This window comes from Drosophila busckii, chromosome X, assembly GCF_011750605.1.
Source record: "Drosophila busckii strain San Diego stock center, stock number 13000-0081.31 chromosome X, ASM1175060v1, whole genome shotgun sequence".
NCBI classification, from domain to species: Eukaryota; Metazoa; Arthropoda; class Insecta; order Diptera; family Drosophilidae; genus Drosophila; species Drosophila busckii.
In genome coordinates this window covers 9318643-9337050 of record NC_046608.1, presented here as the reverse complement: position 1 = coordinate 9337050, position 18408 = coordinate 9318643, and the positions used below count along the sequence as shown (strand labels likewise).

At 40.1% G+C, this 18408-nt stretch overlaps 2 protein-coding genes across 4 annotated transcripts in view; one reads left to right on the top strand and one right to left on the bottom strand.

Moving 5' to 3' along the window:
- LOC108606320 (innexin shaking-B) overlaps nt 1-18408 on the bottom strand; it is a 124602-nt gene that overhangs the window by 36718 nt on the left and 69476 nt on the right. For 2 of the 3 annotated variants that reach the window (XM_017996329.2, XM_017996334.2), the window contains exons 3-4: nt 15108-15309; nt 12221-13209 (exon numbers count right to left, since the gene is read on the bottom strand). In XM_017996329.2, the coding sequence (XP_017851818.1) occupies nt 12221-12567 (347 nt within the window). In that variant the 5' untranslated portion in view covers nt 12568-13209; nt 15108-15309. Of the gene's footprint in view, nt 1-12220; nt 13210-14383; nt 15310-18408 lie in introns of all 3 variants that reach the window. The other variant, XM_017996330.2, reaches the window with a different exon arrangement.
- On the top strand, nt 8411-11600 carry LOC108606321 (glycerol-3-phosphate acyltransferase 3). Its single transcript, XM_017996335.1, has 2 exons — nt 8411-8512; nt 10241-11600. Exon 2 carries the CDS (start codon nt 10259-10261, stop codon nt 11513-11515), a length of 1257 nt encoding a protein of 418 aa, XP_017851824.1. The 5' UTR covers nt 8411-8512; nt 10241-10258; the 3' UTR covers nt 11516-11600.

The window sequence follows — 18408 nt, the reverse complement described above, 5'->3', positions numbered from 1 at the left end:
GTGTTGTAAATATAACAAAAGGCAATGACAAATATTTTTTAATGTGCACTTTATCATCATCATCATCATCATCATCATCATGTCGGAGCTAAGCAAGCGACCCAAAAAAAAAAAAGAGGCAAAAAATATAAAAATATTATCAAAGCAGCACAAGAAGCAAAAAAACTGACAAACAAACAAAAAAAATGAAACACAAATGACATTTATATAGACACGCCCCAACACGCGCCCCCCGCCCAACACTTTGCAGCAGCAGCAGCAGCAGGGTGGGGTGGCTGGTCTGCCCATTGTGCAAATGCTGCCCCATTTGTCAGCTGGCACAAATTTGCATAAGCGGCGGCGGCGCTGCCAAGCGGTCGGATGACTTATGGTTGCTGCTCTAACTTCGCCCCCCCCCGCAGCCGCTCAACTGAACGTGGCGGGCGCACTCAACAGGCCAACAAACTTGGCCCCTTGTCTACGATCCGAAAAATGCTGCTCGTTGAAATTAGCCGAGCCAGGCGAAAGCCAACGGAAATGACATAGAAATGAAACAGAGTAGAGAAACAATAGAAACTACGAGTAATATGAGCAGTCGTCAGCTGAGTGTGGGGCTGGGGGTGGGGCTGGGGGCTTGGCCTGATTGTCTAAGCGATTGAGCTGCAGTTGTTCGCCCCAGCAGCAGCAGCAGCAGCCGCCGCCAACACCGCTGCACAATGGAGTCACCGCAAGGGCTCGGGCTCGGGCTCGGGCTCAGGCTCAGGCTCAGGCACTGGCTGCCTATTTAGTTGTTAAGCTGCAAACATTTAGTCGACGACAGTGGCACACTGCTCGAGTGACCCAAATAGTTTATAAACAAAGCGCGCATTGCAATTGAGCAAACAAACTGTGAGTTAACTTTAGGCATTTGTTTAAAGCTACACAAATCACGGAAAAACGAGCTAAACAAAAGCAAAAGCAAAACTTTAATGGCGCAAAAGAAGCAAAGCGTATAAAATAAAAGGCAAAGGCAAAGGCAAGACACACGCACGTACGTGTAAAAAAGAAGTTTCGGAAAATAGCATCATCAACATGATTATGGGGCATAGCAGCAGCTTGAGCGTCAGAGCGACAGAGCGAGCGTGAGCTTGTCCTCATTGTCGTCGTCATTATAAGCATAATCTTTAATAAACGAGCGCAAGCAAGCAAAGGCACAAATGCCTTGGGAGCAGTGTCCGCTCCATTGTCCCAGCCATGCCCACTGCCCACTGCCCACTGCCCATTGCCCATTGCCCGTGGGCGTACTCTCAAGCGACCGCCGGATGACGAAGTGCACAGCGGCGACGGCCGCACGATTTTTCAAGTGAACGAACTTTTAAATTAATTTAGACATAAGCAGCTCTTTAAACTTCCTTGGGCCCAACCGCCCATCAACGTTGTTATTCTTAAGGGGTTTCCAGCCTGTTTGCCCCAGCCACAGCGAAAGTTTGTAATGTGTCTAGAGCCCAGCGCGAACGCTCTCAGCTGAAAGAGGCGCCCGCACAGCGGCGTAATGTACACTAAATGGATATTTAATTACACTTAGCCACAGTTGCGCGAACACGACGACGACGACGACGCACCTGGACACAAGCGACGAGTTGGAAGCTGTGCCTTTGATGCCGCTTGGTGTGTGTGTGGCAGGCAAACTATTGGCGCAAGTGTTGCAAAACGCATTTCAAATTGCAACAAAGTTTGACAAGCTAAAAGTAGCTGCGGCAACTAGGAAAAATCTTCTTAGGAATTGAGAATTTGCTAAAAATGTACAAAAATAATTTGAAGTAATGAAACAAAATTGATAAAAAATAAAATAATAGCACAAAAGTATGGAAAACATTTTCTTTTTTACAGCTTAACAATATGAGCAGCCACTTAAAATTAAGACGCGTTGGCAAAATATCCAGAAAATATTCCAGAATTTATTTTATACACACAAATCTGAAACTGTTAAAGGCAAAAGCGCAACTTCCTTTCATTTGAATGTAGCAAAAATTATTTAAATAAAATTCAAAATTTTACACGCAGACATAATTAAATCTAAATGCTACTAAAACTTAAACAACAATTCAAAGTTAATTTTAACTAAGTAGCTTAAATTTTGTGAACTTATAAGAGCAACAAATGCACAAATTAATTTTTTTAAATATTTTCTTGAGCTAAGCAATTAATATTTTATACATTTTTATGGCATTAGTTCAATCAAATTTGTAATACAATTTCCCATTAGCAATATAAATGAAAGCATTAAATTATTATAAAATCTTAAGCGAAACTGCAAGAGTAATGTAAGCTGCACTTTTAATTAAAACCACAAGCTGTACCAATTAATTACGTATGTGTGTGTGTGTGTGTGTATTGACTGATAATCGATAAGTGCAGCTCAAGTGGGACATATGAACGCAATTTTGCTTTTAACTTCGCTCCGCTGAGAGTTGCACTTAAATTTACATTGCTCGCCGGACTGGGCGTATGTGTAACGTAGTTTAAATATAATTGACACCTGTGAGTGTGTGTGTGAATGTAGCTTTATTTAACTACAACGCATAAGTAAATGCATATTTATTGTATTGCCTTGGGAGCGGCTATGAACTCATAGGATAAATAGGCAAATATGCAGCTGGACTGCAGATTTTTCCAATTGTAATTGATTTGTTGTTGTCTTTGGCTACGCTACTTCAACTTCTTGCAGCGCAAATGGCTGACAGCTGCTCCCAGGGCTGCGGCTCTATGCAAATGCAAAGCTTGCCATAGACTTTGCATCCGAGAGCTGCAGCTACAGCTAGTTGAAGCTGATTGTCATGCCAGCAGTCAGTTAGCAAAGAGAGAGAGAGAGAGACAGACAGTTATATTCATGTACATGCATGTATGTGCGTGCATATTTATGTCAGCTGGCATACAAGACATGTCTGAAGTTACATGCAAAATTGTGCCTGAGCCAGAGACTGCGACTGCGACTGCGAGTGCGACTTGTGCCTGCCGTTGTCTTCATTGAAAGTTTAAATTCTTTTGTTATTAATATTTGAAAAGTTTTGCAGCGCTTTAGTCGTTCACTGAAGCGAGAGCTGCTCCAAGAATTGCAGTGCACACTTTTTTCTTCAAAAAAAAGTTGCTGCGTTTTTAATTTTAATTAAATTCAGCAATGTATTAAATTTCAGGCATTGTTATACTGCAAAATTTATTGCTTATAAATTAATTTGTTGCAAAACGTTTTAAGTTATGTATTTCCATATTTCCGACTTTGACGTTGCGTGCTGCGTTCATAAAAGCAGCAGAACAAATCAAAAGTTAAGCTTATTTTCAAATTTGAAATCAGTTGGTATAAAATGTTTGCATTTTTATATAAATTCAAATGACTTGTCATAAAACAAAATGCAAAACAGAAGTAATTTTAGCATAAAATGTTTGCATTTTTAGCATAAATACAAATGACTTTTCATATAAAAACAATGCAATGTAATTTGAAATTTGAAAACAAATAATAGAAGTAATTTTTTTTAATTACACTTAATACAAAATGTTTGCAATAATAGCAGTAATTTCTTTTAATAACAAATGTTTGCATTTATTGCAAATACAAATGACTTTTCATATAAAAACAATACAATGTAATTTGAAATTTACAAAACAAGCACAAAGTGTAAATTTTGTTAATCTTAGCTGTCTATACATAATATAATATATTTAATTATTATTTTTCTTAGTTCACATTCTCTACGCTATACGCATTTGAATTTTAACTATAGCTGCAACTTTTGTTTATATTTTATATTTTATTTATTACAAATCTTTGATTTTAGCGCTGTGTGCAAAACTTTTGTAGCGCAGCTCGTAACATTTTGTTTAAGCTCTGGCGGCAGCAGCAACTGCAGCAGCGTCTGCTTTACATGTGTGTGTGTGTGCGTGTGTGTGTTGCTTACATTTTCCACAAGTATAAGAAAATATTTGCAGTTATATATATTTTTTGTTCGCTTCCAACTTGTGTGTACTTTTATTTGGTTTTCTTGCTTTCTTTTTCCATTGCTTGACTTTCTTTTTTTTTTATATATTTTGCTGGCTCCCCCTTAGCATTGTCTGGCTGCTGGCAAAGCATTTGCTACACGCGTTTGCCTTGCAACTTATGTATGTAAGCACACACACACAGACACAGAGAGACAGACATGTGTGTGTTGCCTTAAGCAGTTGGCAACTGTGACAACTGAGAATTTGCATTTGGCAACTTTAAGAGCTTGAAGCTCAAATCTGTTGGCAAAAAATAAATCGAGGCTAATTAAGCCATTTTGGTATGCCAAAGATTTTTGGTTATTTGATTTTTTCATCGCCCTCTTTTTTATGTGTGTGTGTGTGTGTGTGTGTGAAATTTGCGTTGCTGATTGGCTTGATTGGCAGTTTGGCGTTATAAAAAAAGAGAAACGAAATCTTGGGAGCTGCTGCTGCTGGCTTCAACTTCAACTCTATTTACATTGTATGCATATTTAAGCTTATTTAATTTGCGTCTCAGTTTGCTAAGCAAATACACACACATAGAGAGAGAGAGAGTGAGAGAGAGCGTGGCTGTTGGCCATGGGTTATTCACTGGTCTAATCAAATTTGGCATGCATGAGCTTGCATATGAAATACAATTATCAAATTGCCGAACATGCAAGCGCCAAAACAGAGCGACGCAGAGCGAAGAGTGAGCGCTGAAACCAACAAAAAATTGCATGAAATTGCACTTGAAATCAATAAAATGCCAGTTAGACTGAGATACAGAATTGTAAATTTAGTCGACGGGGTGCTCAAAGTGGCTGCTGCTGCTGCTGCTGCTGGTGGGGGCTGCATGTCAAAATGGAGTTCAATTACCTAAAAGCGATGACGTTGACGCTGACACGAAGGACACAACGTGCAGCAATGTGTGAGAGAGAGAGAGAGAGCGACTGACGTTGAGATAAACAAAGTGCCAAGAAAATTGTGACAAACTAACTAGCTGAAGAAGCAGAAAAGGACAATTAGAAACAGAGAGAGAGATGCAGCAGAAGAGAGTGTGAGTGAGCGAGAGAGCGCAACTGTGTTTGAGGTCTAATTAATGCAAGTGCAAGAGAGCAAAGAGCTAGAGCACACCTTAGTGTGTGCTCAATGCAGATACAGCAACTAATAGAGAGAGAGAGAGAGAGAGAGCGAGAGGGAGACATATTTACATTGCAGCTCAGCTAAAATATAAACAAAGTGGCTGGGGGGGCTTGCAAATTGAAAGTTCGCTTGATTAAAATAAAGAAATATTTGCACAGCTTTGCTTATAAAAAATATTTAAATAATATTAAACAAATTGTTAGCAAATTAGCACTCACAATTTAATTATAATTAAGTACAACGATTTGTATTTAATACACAACATTTTAAGAGAAATAATAAAAATAATTGAAATAATTAAAAATCAATTTTATAAACGTCCAAACCTGCTCTTAAAAATGTTAAATTTAAAAATATACCACATAATAATTTTCAATATAAATATAATAATTTGTGCTGCGCATAACATTTGAAATTATTTATTTTACTTCAACAAATTTGTTAAACTTTTAGAAAAATGTTGTCAATTTATATGCAATAAGCGCATTTAACTAAGTTAAAAATGAATTAAACAAGTGCTAACTTTATAACTAAGCATAGAACAATTGTTTGCAAATTGATTGGGAATAAAAATTCAAAGAAAAAAATTAATTGAGTTGTGTGCTCTTTATAAAGTGACACAAAAAGAATTAATTAAGTTAAACGTATAATAAAATATATTATATAAATATAAAGCATTAATTAATGCTGGCGCCAAATGAGAGAAGCGATGCTTTAAAGCTGGACAAGCCAGCAAAACGAAATGCGCAACACACACACATAATGCGTGTGTGTGTGTGTGTGTGTGGCCATTCGTTATGTGTTGTGGACATTTTGAAAATTTATTACATCGCACCGACAAGTTTGGCGTGTTGCGTTACGTTACGTTACATTACATTACGTTATGTTACGTTGCGTTCGCCCACACTTCACTTAACAGCAGCAGCAGCAACAAGAGCAGCGACAACAACAACAACAACACATGTAACAGCAGCAGCAGCAACAGCAGCAACAGCAGCAACCCAACCACTCAATCAATCCACAGCGCCCCATGCGCCACACTCAAAACTCAGCGCAAGGCAGCGAAGCTTTTGCTGTTGCTGTTGCTGTTGCTTTTGGGTTTGTTGGCCTCATGCCAAGTGCAACTTTTTGCACCTAAGAAAATGTGTGCAAACCTGCCACACAGCGTGCGCCACAATTTTTAATAAGTGCGAGCGCGCAACCAAAAATTTGTTTGGCTCGCTTGCTGCTTGGCTCGAAAAACCAAAAAACATTGGCAAATGTTAGCAAATGGCTGCGGCACACACACACACACACACGCATACATATATATACATTTATATATATGACTGACTGTACATTCGTATATTTCGTTTTGCCTATGGCCCACACCGAGTGCATTGACCGAGCTGCCTGCAAAAACCAAAGCCAAATGCCACCCACTGCCAGCCCAGCCCAGTCCAGTCCACACTGTGGGCAATTGCAACGTTGCGTAAGAGTCGCATTTAAGCTTTAAGCTGCTGCTGCTGCTGCTGCTGCTGCTGCTGCTTGTTGTTAATGCCATAAGCAATTAGCTATAAATAATTTTGGGCGTCAGGTAATCCACAAAACAAAAATCAACAACTGCAGCTTAATTAAATTGCTACTTGATTGGCTTGACTGCTTAGCAACTTAATCAAAGTAAATGCCAGCGGCCATGCCCCAACTTTAATGCGCGCTTTAAGTTCGTTGTGTGGGGGGAGTCTGAGTGGATGAGTGATAAATCTTTATCACTTATTCAGCAAACAGCGCCAGCCTAAATTGATTAATTGCGCAAATAAATACGCGCGACGATAGTCTCCAAGCTCTTGCTCCCATTTAAGCCCTAGCCGCAAATCAAAGTCCGCCCACTCACGCCCTCACCCCCTCAGCTTAGCTGTCCCACTGTCTACTGACAACTCTCGTCACGTTTTTGTAGCGCCAAGCGGAAATAATTTATCAACGCGAACTTATATTAAATAATGACCGAATGACACCAATAACGATTCCAGCCCCGCCCACGCTCACATAATTAGTAGCCCAGCCCCACTCGCTGCCGCTGCCGCTGCCAGCAAAGATTATTGATGGCCGCTTATTTTTACTTCGCTTCATTTGCCTGCGCGCCTGCCCCAATTAGGTAAATAGATTGCGAGAGCATCAACATCAAAAAAATTACATTTAATTTTCATGTTCGTCCCTGTACGCACACAAAATCTGCTAATGCCATTTAACAATTAACGCCAGGGGGGGGGGAACACGTTTTTTAATTCGGTTTACTAATTTCTATTTTATGTTCTCTTCTCTATGCGCTGCAGCAAGCTGGAGTTGAATAAATGGGCGTAATTATATTTAATTTTAATTTTAATGTGCGTCCCAATAAGCGCAGAGCGAAATGTATGGAAATTTGTTACGCTGCGTATGCGTAATTTGTTTTACTTAAGTGAGTTATATATTTTGTATTTTATTTTTTTATATTAGCGCTGCGTAAGTCTCAAAATTGCATACATTGCGTATACTTAATTTGGCATGCATTTTAAACAATTTCAATGCAACTCTTGGCTGTCTCACAGTTTAGACTGTTGTATGCTGCGTATACTTAATATTATGCGCTTATAGCTTGTGCTTAGCATGTGCTCAAGTAATTTGCTTTAATTTAATACAAAACGCTGCGTATGCGTAATAAGTTTCCAAATAAGTATACATTGCGTATACTTAATGTGGCTTGCATTTCAACAATTTCAATGCAACTCTTAGCTTACTTTAGCTGCATTACAATTTAGACTGTTTTATGCTGCGTATACGTAATGTTGCATTGTGCGTATACTTAATATTATGCGCTTATAGCACATTTAGCATGTGCTTATGCGCTGCTCAAGTAATTTGCTTTAATTTAATATTATACGCTGCGTATACTTAATATGGCTACGTTGACGCTGCACGTAAACAACATTTGCATAGCTTGCAATCAACAACAGTCAACAGCTACGCATTTTGCATTTATGTTGACGTGTTTTGCTGCCAAAGATGCTCAAAGCAAAAGCCAACAAAGTAAACTTACTACGAATAGTTATGCAGCTGCTGCTGCTGCTGCTGCTGCTTTGACTTTGTTGCTAAGGCAACTGAAAATTAAGCAATTGGTCTCAATGACTTAAAGTTGAATCGCTGAAGTTTGTTCAAAGTGCCTTTATGACTGGGCCATAAGCATTAAGTGCTTACAGCTAATTGAACGCGATTTTCATAAGCAATTGAACACCTGATCACACACACACACACCCTCATGTTGGCAGTCAGTAAAATGTCAGAGTCAATGTGTAATGTGTGAAAAAAATTTACTGAGATTTTGTTCATTTCTATTTTTTTAATACAATCAGTTGAATCAGACAGACGACGAAACGTGGCCACATTAAAACGGGTGAGTGTTGACACACACACACACACACACACACACGCACACGCACGCTTGCATACAAACAAAGCGCGACGGCGGCGACACATGCAAAAATCAAGAGCGAGCGAAGCTTACAAAAGTCGCGCATAAAAAATGTTTTTTAAACGCTAAATTACTTTTGAATAGGCTGCAGCCTTTTGAGGCGTGGCAGTCCCAAAAGCTAAAGCGCTGCGTTTCTAGTTGCGTTGATGTCGCTTTATTTTTTTTTTCACATTTTGTGTGTGCAGGGGGCGGGGCATGGGTGGGTGGCGACGTCTGAAGAGCGGAAACGCTTATGCCAAACACTTGAGCATCACGTGCTGCCAGCCGCTTATAAAAAAAAGTAGAAAGAACGAATTGCGCATACGCTGCATTAAACTAGCGCGACAGACGTCCTTGTCACACACACACACACACACACACACACAGTGGCACACAAAAGTCTTTGCCGCAAGCGTCTAAGGTCGTCGCTGAGCTAAGCTCGTGTAGGTGTTTTGAATGTTTAGCTCAAGTGACTTTTTAAAACACATTCTATGCTAATTAAGGGGCTTGGGCTGCTGCCTGCGGGGGCTGCAAGTTTTGGCTAAATGAGTTGTCGTTCAGCTCGTTGTTTGCCTTTGATAAGCGCCCAAGATTGAGGCAGCCAATGTCATCAATTGCTGCTCTCTGCTCTCTGCTCATTGCGTAATCCTTAAAGCTGGAATTTGCGCCTGTTTACAAAGCTGTCATCGAGATTCAGCCAGGCCCATTTAATTAACGAATTAACAAAGCCACAAGTTTTTTTTTGTTGTTTTTGATTATTTTTCAACTTTTTTTTTCAGTCTTTGCATTCCATTCAAAATACTTTTCTCTTCTATTTTTTGTCCGCTTTTTGTTAAACGCTTTTCGGACTTTCTTTTGGCAGTTAGGGGGGGGGCAGGCCAATTATTTATGCGGCTCTCTGTTGTGCATAATTGAATTATGGCCATATGCTAAAAAGTCAAATGGGGCAAAGGGGGTAACCCAGACGACGACGGGCGCCTTGAGCTTTGCTAAATAAATCAAAGGCAGACGCAAACGCAAACACAAACAAACAACAAGCAAACAAACAAACAAGTAAGTTTGGGGATACGCAACTTTTTGATACACTTTGCATACACACAAATAATTAATTTAATCAATTTAAGTTGTTTGTACATTTTACGTTAAATATTGTGTGCCATTCTTTATCTATTCAAAGTGATGGAAAATAAATGTTCTAAAATAAAAATATGCCAAGTTTATTTGGCTCCAGCGCTTAGTCTTTGATTTATTACGCAGAACGGACAGACACATAAACATGGCTATGCCGATATAGCAGCTGTTGCTGATCAAGAATATATATATACCTAAACACATAGCTTCATCATTTAATTCACATATATCGAATTGTATAAAAAATGAATCAAAATCAAACAACAAAACAAAAGTATAAACAGATTTAAATCAATCGATATGATAAAAAAATTAATTATTAATTTTAATTCGCTAATTTAACACAACAAATAAACAAACAGACGCCTAGCAGCTTGAGCTTGTTCTAATCGAATCGCAACAGAACAAACATAAAAACATTTAAATCAATTAAAATTCAATTATACAAAAATTGCTTATTAAATTTAATTCATATAAATAAAAAAGAACCGACGCCAAGCAGCTTGAGCTTGTGCTAATTAAATGTTGCCTACTTTGCAGCGCTTACAATTAACCGAAATGTGGTTAATGCTGCTGCTGCTGCCGCTTGCGCTGCCGCTCAGCTGCGCGCTGCTGTGCAGCTGCTCGGCCTGCCTCTGCCAGCGCTATGTGGAGCTGCTGGAGCATCTGTTCAGCTACAGCTCGCAGCAGCTGCAAGCGCTGCAACGCCAGCAACCGGCAATCGATGAATATTTGCGCGAGGAGCAGCAACATCGCTTGCAATTTCCTCGCGCATTGGCGCAGCTGGGTCAGGCCAAGCGCGGCCGCACGCCCGCTGAGCTGGGGGCGCGCATTGGACAGTGCTGCGATTTGATTGCCGAGGGACTGCAGCTGGTGCTGGAGGATGAGGTGACGCCGCGTTTTGCTGCCGCAGCGCCGCCCGCTGGGGAATGGAATCTGCTGACGCGCAATTTGCGCCAGCAGAAGCGACAGCTCAGCTGGCGACTGCAGCTGCTCTGGCTGCTGTCGCTGCTGCTGCGCTACACGCTGCTGGTGCCGCTGCGCTGCTTGGGCATCGGCGGCTGCATTTTGCTGGTGACGCTGCTCACCGCGCTGCTCGGTCAGCTGCCGAATCGCTGCAGCTGGAAGCGCTCGCTGGTGCAGCGTGTGCTGCGTCAATGTTTTCTGCTCTCCACCTGCTTCATTCCGGTGGTGCGGCGCATTCACAACGCCCAGCATCGGCCACAGTTTGGCATCTGTGTGTGCAATCACACGAGTCCACTCGACGTCATTGTGCTGATGTGCGATGTGCACTACTCGCTCACTGGACAGCGCCAGGACGGCATCCTGGGCATCATACAGCGTGCGCTGGTGCGCGCCTCGCCTCATCTGTGGTTCGAGCGCAGTGCGCTGCTGGATCGCCAGGCGCTGTGCCAGGCGCTGCGTCTGCACGCCGCCGACAGCAATGAGCCGCCCATTCTGCTGTTCCCGGAGGGCACCTGCATCAATAACACGGCCGTCATGCAGTTCCGCAAGGGCGGCTTTGCCATCTGCAATGTCGTCTACCCAGTCGCCCTGCGCTATGATCGTCGCTTTGGCGACGCCTTCTGGGACAGCACACGCTGCTCGATGCTGCGCTATTTGCTGCTCATTATGTCCTCCTGGTCCATCACCTGCGACGTCTGGTATATGCCGCCGCATCAGCGTCTGCCCAGCGAATCGGCGTTGGACTTTTCGCGACGCGTCAAAGCGGCAATTGCCGCTCAAGCCGGCATCGATGATCTGCCCTGGGATGGCAACCTGAAGCGCTCCAACCCTGTGCGCGACTGGCAATAGTTTCGTAGTTTACTTTCAGTTTCGTTCACTTCAAATTTCCGTTTGTTTTCAGTTTACGTTTGGCAATAAACACAATTAACTCTTAGCCTGGCTAACTGATTGTAACAGTAAAAGCAATTGCATGTCATATAATTGTTAAATTTAAATTAAATCATTTACAAAACCCAACTATTGATTTAAAACATAGAAGCAAATTAATCCTTTGGCTTTTCATTAACAGCAGCGCTTAAAATATTTAAATTGCTATAGACTCAACGCATTAAAATTTACAAGCAGCTTGGATTAAGATTTATACTTAATACACCGAAGACATATAAGAAATATATATTCTAAATCAGGCTATTGAGCTGAGTTATTCATTTTTTCTTGTTAAGTTGATCATATTTTAGTAAAAAGCGTCTACATTTTGTTTCTCTCATTTCATATTTCTCAAAAGTTAATGCAAACGTTCATTGTTTAAACAATTTTATAATTTTCATTTCCTCAATTTTTTTGTGCTGCTCAAACAATGAATTGAATTTATTATTCAAGGGCAGGCCTTGCTCTATATTAAGTTATAAATAAATAAATTATAATGAAGCTGTAGCTGCAACTGAGTTGCGTTTCAGTTACTGCTCTTGCTGTTGTATTGATGAACTAAATGGCAGTTGCTACGGATTGACTCTAATCGATGCATTTGAGATTTGAGATTGAGTTTCCACCTACCGTTTCGGTTGTACAATTTTACGCTCGCTGTTGCGTATGGAGGCGTTCGGACCGTAGCGTCCGAGCAGTGCGCTCTGGGACTGAGAGATGCCGCCGGCGGCGGCTGTGGCACTGGCGGCGGTTATGGCAGCGATGCCGCTGCGCAACGATGTGCCCAATTCGCGGTGATGGAAGGCGCCAATGTGGGATTGAGACTGGACGGCATAATCGAGGCCGGGCAGTTCCAGCGATGCAATCGGATGTATGCGGGTCAAGGAGAGCGTGCTCTCCAGCACGGTGCTCAGCAGTGGGGCGCTGCGCAGGGATCTCAGACTGCCGCGGCGCGTTAAAGTGTCTGGTTTATACATTTAGTCGAGGCGATAACCCCAGCACCACCAAGAGCGACACATACGAACGAACGAGCGAACGAACTAACGAAACACCTAAACACTTGACAGCTTGACAGGCTATTCCACACGCACAGCACAGCTCTCGGGCTGGGGCGACTTTCGCTTAATTGCCACCCACACGCATCTCCCAAATGGCTGCTTAGTTTGTGTAATTGTTATAAACGGTTTGGCTTTGGATTACTGCAGACCCGGAACAGCTACGCCTCAGCAGCTGTGGGGGCGGGTGGATCTGGGGGGTGCTGCGACTTTGTTTTGCGTTTGCGACACGGCGACGGTTTATGAGCAATTACGTTTGCTGATTGTGTAAAAAGGACGCGGGTCACGCGACCAGCGACCAAAGCGACCAAACCTGCCGGCTTCCATCTATATATTCATTTCACACACACACACACATATATGTATGTGTGCATGTGCATGTGTGTGTATGTTCGTGACCGCTTGCGTTTTGTTTGCACAAATGTTAGTACAAATTGCTTGTCGCTTGGCTAAACGCTCAAGCTATTGCTCGCTCTCTCTCTCTCTCTCACTCTCTCTGTCTCGCTTACGCTTAAGAGTTTACAGTTCAAATACAGAGCGACGAAAGTGGTTTCGGTTGTGTTTCTATTTAGCATATGATTTGCATGAGATTTGCTTGCGCGACTGAGCGACTGAGCGACTGAGCGACGGCAGCAACAAATGCACACAAGGAGTGTGCAAAGTGGTAGTAGAGAGAGAGAGATGTATATGCGCTAAGTGTGTGTCTCGCTCAGAGTGCCTTGACTACTGCTCTCGACCTGCAATCAATGCTGAGCGACAAAGCGAACTGCAATCCGAATTCAATGCAATGCAATGAGTATTTGAGTGTTTGAGTATTATTCGAGTGCACTGTAAGCAGCCAGCGGGCGAGCAAGCGTCCAATTGACCGAGCGACCGAGCGACTGATTGTCATAAATCTTGCAACTAAGCGACAACACTTAGTACTAATTACTATGTATTTAACTCACGAATAAATTAAATAGTTCGACTATGCGTTACAATAAACGAGTGAGTCATGAGTCATATATACAACGATACTGAAGCAGCAGCGCTTGGGCTGACTATATAAAACGATTCAGTTAGGAATAAATTTATAGAAATTATTCCAGCCTGACGCAGCTCGAAAGTGAAACTTGATTCAAAATACTTATGTGCTAGTTACTGATATGAGCATTAACACGATATATTTGCTATTCGGCATGCCGAAACTATTATGAATTAATATTATATATATACGCTATAGTTTGAACTTCTATATTTTCCAAGGCGTTACGTTTGCAGTTGCGTTTAAGGGTTTCTCGACTTTGAATATTTATTTACAAAATATGTAGAATATTATTAAAAAATTATTAATTTAATTAAATGATTCATAATCGAAAAATGCAATATTTTGAATAATATTTTTACAATGTTATAAATTTGAAATGAAAAATGAAATAAAGATGTCTTTAAATTTAAGTTAAGTTAAGTTATTATAATTGAAGAAATTAAAAATTGCTGCAGTCAGCATTGATTGTAATATTATATTATTATTGTTGCTTAGTCGCTCAAGAAACCCGTGCAACGCCTTAACTTAACTTTTGTTTACTATGTTAGTTTGATTGATCACTAATTGTTTATTTGTTGTTACTAAACAGAGCTGTAAGTTTGAGTTTTAGCTTTAATTGTTGTTTGCTCACAGCTCTGTTGCTAACTATATTTGTTATATACAGTTTATGTGATTATAATTATGTATTAATGTTTGTAACTAAGAACTCACGTGTGTTGTAATCTAAACGAACGGAGATGACGTTGTTGATTATTTGAATGGCAATGAGGGCATTGGCAGTGTTGAGGCGGTTGTTGCTGCGATTGAAATTATTGTAGTTGCCACTGTTCCTTTTGCTGTTGCTGCTGCTGGCCGCAGCAAGCGGCGCTGCTTGGGTCTTGCTCTCTCTCTCTCTGGCTCGCTTTGCTTGCTTGACCGATTTGAGTGCGTTGCTTAATTCGTCGATGATACGAACGATATTTTGATGATAATTGTTTGTTTATTGTTTACACTGCACTACATAAAACACATGAACTTGTTGTTGTTGTTGTTGTTGCTGTTTGTTTGTTGTTGTATTTACAGTTAGTTATGTATGTTGGCTCACTAAGTTGCATTGAGATGAGAATTCACAGATTTAAGAGAGAGCGCGACAGATCAATTTACTGACTGACTGACTGACTAACTGATTGATTGATTTTTATTTTTTTTTGGATGTTGACAAATGCACTGAGCTGATCTGGTACTGAGTTTACTAGACTGACTGACTGACTGACTGATCGATTGACTGACTGACTGACTGACACCTACTATGAAGCTGGACGAATCAAATGGGAAGCCACTGGCTGTGCTGATCGCAATTGTTGCTGCCGTTGCTGTCGCTGCTCTCGTTGCTGCTGCTGCTGCCAGCTCTGTCTCTGGCTTTAGCGTCTTGCCACCGAGTCCAATCCATGTTTACCAGAGTACAGCGCGCTTCCGACTCACTCACTCACCCCACCACAACACCAGCACAACACGCCACTGTGTATGTGTATGTGTGTGTGTGTGTGCGTGTGTGTGAGTTGTTGCCAATCAAAAGTTGAAACCAAACAAAAACAAAAAAAATTCACACACAACGCGATCAGCTTCACTTCGTTTTGCGGATTTACAATTAATGCGAACTGCAAGTAGATGAAGAAAATGTCATAAGATTAATATAAATAAATATTTCAAATGAAATGTAAAAGCAGCAACTTAAGCTTAAAAGCTGCGCTAAACTTGGGTATAAAATGAGCTAAAAAATTAATTAAAGTCAACTCACAATTTATGCATAAACATGACGGCGAGCATAAGCCGAAGGATTAGGCAATGAGACTAGATTAATTAATAAAAGTAAAGCCCAACCGATTAGCATTGAAGCTGTTGACAAAGAATTTGTAATGTTTGCTTTGAGAGGCTTTAATCTCTTTTTTTTTTTAACAGATGCTAAGCTGGTGGGTCAAAGGCAAGAGCAATATTCCATAATTAAATTAAAAATAAACTATTTATTCTATATTTCGACACTGGTTGGCATATATATTTTGTCATAGCTTATAATTAAATCTTAAATCTATTGACATCAATGGAAAGGTCTTCAAAATCCCTTTTTAATGATACAAAATTGTATCTTTTGTAAAATACAGGTTTTTGAAATTTTATCTAGATTTTAAAAAAAATATTGGGATGCAAAAAGTTGCAAAAAGTTTTTCAAAAATTGTATTGCTTATATTTTTTATGATTTTTTGACAATTATTATTTTGTATGAGAAGTGACTAATTTCTCATACAAAATAATAATTTTCAAAATTTCATATAAAATATAAGCAAAAAGATTAAGATAATCTAGGAAAAAAGTTTCAAAATACAGTATTTTTTTACACTCAAATTTTTCAAAGTGTATGCAATGGGCTAAGAAAAGTTTTGTATCATTCAAACGAGATGTTGAAGAAATTTTCATCGATTATGAGTAGATTTAATTTTTGGCTTATTTGATATGTTCAACAAACTTAGGCTAAAGATCGAGTTACATTTACTTAAGCTAATCTATTGAGCTTTAAACTGATCAAAACAAGTGACTCTATGCTCAGCAGTTTGTTTAATAAATAAAGTCATGTAAGCTCTGCGCTCGGCTCCATTTAAAGTCAAGCTATAAATAAACTCTGCAGTGCGCCCTGCGGCTTAAGCCAAAGCGTTTAAGTTATTTTTTTTTTGTTCGCTGTGTGCAAATTGAAGTTGGCCATATAAATATTAAACGACTCGTAATATATACATGTATATTCATGTGTGTGTGTGTGTGTGCGTGCGCATAGCACAAACTTAAGCATGTTAAACAGTGGCGACATTCGCGTCAAGTGCTCAAGCTTTTGTATAGCCAGCGGTTATTTAAGGCGAAATCTGCTACAAGCAACTGCCGCAGCTACGTGCAGCGCATCTGAAAGTCAAGCTACTCAACCCACACACACACACGCTCACATAGAAAGGATAAAAATGGCAGCAAGCGCAAGAGAAAAAAAAAAAAATGAAGTGAAATTTACTTTGACATATTTTTGTGCTTAGCAAAGCAAATACTTTCATTATTTTTGCTGCTGGCATTAAATTTCGTGCATTGTTGTTGCTGGTCACACAGCTAGAGCTACACATAGATACACACACACACACACACACCCACTTCGCTGCATTTGAGTGGCTCAAAACATTTGTGGGCGCTTCAGCTACAGCGTGGACAGCAGCAGCAGCCAACGGTATTTCGTATTTTGTATTTTTCGGACCAAGTCATAAGTGCGGCGAGGTGGGCGGAGACCCATTGCGGTCTATGCTGAGTGGATTGGCTTGACTGCTGCTGGGTCCTGGGTCTGCTGTCTTTCGGGTGTATGTCACGTTAGTTGTGGAATTTGTAATTTTTGCTCAAAACAATTTTATATGCTGGCGCTTGGGAAACTGGAACTGATTGTAGATACGACACGCTCCTTTGACTCAGCGACCAAGCCAAGCCAACAGAACGAATCATTTTCTCTTTGTTGTTGTCCACCACAGTTATGTGTGTGTGTGTGTGTGTGTGTGTGTGTGTGTGTTGACGCGTCTTCTTTTGCTAAGTTCATGACACAATTTCAACAGCGTTACGCTTAAATAGACGTTTATTTATGTTGTACGCCACACACACACACACACACACACAGACACAGCTCGACCCACAAAATGGAAAATCCCAAAAATAAAATAAGCTACTCTCTGGCTCTCTGTCTCTCTCACTCTCTGTAATAATTTATTGCACATAGTGTAAACTTTTTGCTGGAATAAGCTGATAAAATGTGAGCAGCAATTATTAATAATGGCTCTAACTAAAAGTTAGCAAAGCTTTCGAGTGGTTGGCAAACGTAACTAAATTTGTTTAAGCAAATAAAAACCCAAAGCATAGTTTCATATTTGACTTATTCATCAGCTAAAATATGCTAGCAATTATATAATAATATTTTCATAAACTGCAATTTCTATTTATGCATTAAATTCATTGAATTTCTTCAAGCTAATGCATATTAATCTTTTTAAATAGATATTAATATTATTCGTAATATTTCTATTATATATATTATATTTAATAAAAGTAGGCAGCAGCTCAAAGTCAGTCAAAGTAAAGTCATAAGAAAATTGACAAAATATTTGCTCAAATATCGAAACAATCTAATGCGTTTGAATTTAATTCAATATCAGTGTATTTTAGTAATTTAACCTATAAATATTGGGTACATTAAATTATGCAACATTAAAGCAAGCTTATTATTTTATTGTATTTGATTTGATGCGCTGCTGAATTTGAAGCCGCGCGCAATGGCCATAAGTGTTACATGCTCATCAATATACAGTTACATGTAGTAAATTCGCTTTGCTTGTTGAGACTCGTTGTTGCTGCTACTTAGTTTATTATGCTCATGTTGAAGTTGTGGAGCAATAAAATTGAATGAAAACACAACAGCAACGCGCAGATGAGAAAGCAAAACTTTGTTTGGTCGCTCATAAATTCAACGAAATAAAATAGCAATAAAACATTGCTTATACTTATGCTCTTGTGTTTTTCGTATATTCGGCAATTATTTGATTACTTTGGCCCAAAAATTTATTAGCTAAACAAACAAGACACGTAGCTAGAGCGAGAGAGCGAGCAGCAACTTTTGTGAGTGTTAAGGCACGTTTTGTGTTTAGAGCAAGTGCGTGCATGTAAAATAGAAAGAGAGAGAGCGAGCGAAC